The sequence below is a fragment of the Terrapene carolina genome, unplaced genomic scaffold, assembly GCF_002925995.2.
Source record: "Terrapene carolina triunguis isolate 2854851 unplaced genomic scaffold, T_m_triunguis-2.0 Scaffold11774, whole genome shotgun sequence".
NCBI lineage: Eukaryota > Metazoa > Chordata > Testudines > Emydidae > Terrapene > Terrapene triunguis.
Window position 1 is genome coordinate 1 of NW_020676125.1, and position 2,127 is coordinate 2,127.

Genomic DNA, 2,127 nt, shown 5'->3' on the forward strand with positions numbered 1-2,127 from the left:
TGCTGGGCACTGGGGGGTGGGCACTGAGCGGGGTAGGGGGTGGATGCTGGGCACTGGGGGGTGGATGCTGGGCACCGGGGGTGGGCACTGAGCAGGGGGCAGGGCTGGTTGGGGGGCACTGAAGGGGCAGGACGGGATGGGGCTGGGTGCAGGGCTGGCCAGTGTTGGGCTGCTCGGGAGGTGGCAGCGGGTGGGTGCCAGGCATCAGGGTGGGGATGGGCACTGGGCAGGGGGATTTGCTGCAGTCCGGGGCCAGGGTCTGCAGGCTTGTGCCATTGCCAAGGGGCTGGTGAAAAGGCACTGGGGCAGCGCCAGAGCACGACCTGGGTCAGTGGAAGGGCTGGTGGGTCCAGCTGAGAGCCAGGACTCCTCTGGGTTCTGTTCTGGGCTTGCAGGTTGGGGGGGATCCGGTGGGGGGAGCGGGGGAGCTGGGTCCGGCTGTCTGTGCCTGTGACCCCATCCCGGAGCCGACGGTGCGAAGCGCCGGGGCTGGCGGAGCGGCACTGATGTGACTGTGCAGGGGATTATATCGGAGCTGAGTCAGTCCGATCCCCGTCCCTGGGGCACTGGTGGGGTCTGGCCGAGGGCCCAACCCTGCTCTGGCCTGTCGGGAGCAAGGGGAGGCAGGACCCCGCTGGCCTGCTCCTGCCAGGGGGATCCTTGGGCCGGCCAGAGCCAGGGAGGGGTTGGTGTCCAGGTGTCCCCAGGCGCCTATGGCCAGTGCCCATCTCCTCCAGGCTCAGCGTGCCCCGGGGCATGGCCCCTCCTGCTGCCACGTTTCCTCTGCCGCCCAGATGTGCCACGGGGCACGTCCGAAACAGCCTGGCCTGGGAGTCAGAGCAGCTCCAGCCACCACCTCAGTTCTGGGCCCAGCGGGCTCTGACTACAGGGGTGCTGGAGCCAGGGTGCTGCCCGGGCTCTGGGGGCTCCCGGCTTGGAGGCATGGAGAATGGGGAACAGAGACTTCCCCTGGAGCAGGCGCCGGTTCTCATTCAGCCCCAGGGTGGGGGAACTGGCTGGCTCATGGGGTCGTTCCCATCTTGGGCTCCCACCTGCCCTTGTGGGATTGCTGCCCGGCCCAGGCCATCACCCCTCCGCGGGTGGGTGCCCCCCAGGGTCAAAGCCTGTCCCTGGGCCTGGCAGTCAGGACAGGGGCCTGACTGCTGCTCGAGCATTGGCACAGGAGGGACCAGGGATCCCAGAGCACATGTGGATTTGTGCCCCCTCGGCTGGGCCACCCGGCTGGGAACAGGACTGGTGGATTTCAGAGCGGGACCAAGGGGGGCACTGAGGGTGTTGGGAGCCGGGCACGTGGGGGGGCAGCCCTGTACCCCCAGTGAGGGAGCGGGGAGGATGCCCCCCTGGGGCCGGCCCACCTCTGACCCACGGCCCCTTGTCCCCAGCCCTCGGAGTGTGAGCAGTGCACCTGTGACCCGGACGGCATCGCTCGCTGCCTTGTGGCCGACTGCGCCCCCCCGCCCTGCGTCAATGCCGTCTACGAGACGGGCCAGTGCTGCCCCACGTGCCAGGGGGGTGAGCAGGGGGGGGGGGCTGGGGCGGGGGGGGGGGGGGGGGGGCGGCCCGGGGGGGGGGGGATTGCGCCCCCCCCCCCCCCCCGAGGCAGGGAGTGGTGCAATCACTGTGGGGCCCTGGGCAAGGTGCTCAGCTGTGGGGTGGAGAATGAGAGGGGAGGGGAAGGCAAAGCCTGAAGTTTGGGGAATGGCCCTGGGTGGGGATGGGGGTGGGGCTGGACAGGGCCCCTGGTGGCACCGGGCTCTGCACTGCTGGGGGAGGCTGGCTGGAGGCTCCCGTGGCAGGCGGCCCGGCGGTACCAGGAGCTGCCCGGCCATGCCCACTGCTGACCGGAGCCCCGCACCCCCCCCAGGTCCCAACTGCTACGCGGACAGGAGCCGGACGCGCGTCATCCCCGCTGGAGAGGTCGTCTGGGTGGAGCCCTGCACCCGGTGCCGCTGCCACGACGGCCAGGACGCAGGCTACTGGGAGGGCAACCGGGTGGCCAAGTGCGAACTGCTCCGCAACTGCAGCCCGCTGGACCGGCGCAACTCCTGAGCGCCCCCCTTCCGGCTGGGCTGCAGAGCCCCTCCCCCCAACCCCATCCCCCACCTC

General features: G+C 70.9%; 1 protein-coding gene across 1 annotated transcript; it reads left to right on the forward strand.

Annotated features, from left to right (window-relative positions):
* Positions 1-1,403: 1,403 nt before the first annotated feature.
* On the forward strand, positions 1,404-2,121 carry LOC113408389 (von Willebrand factor C domain-containing protein 2-like; the record flags this gene model as incomplete). Its single annotated transcript, XM_026661602.1, has 2 exons — positions 1,404-1,533; positions 1,886-2,121. Coding segments are annotated over 2 exons (315 nt in total), but the record flags the coding sequence as incomplete, so codon positions are not given.
* Positions 2,122-2,127: the final 6 nt, after the last annotated feature.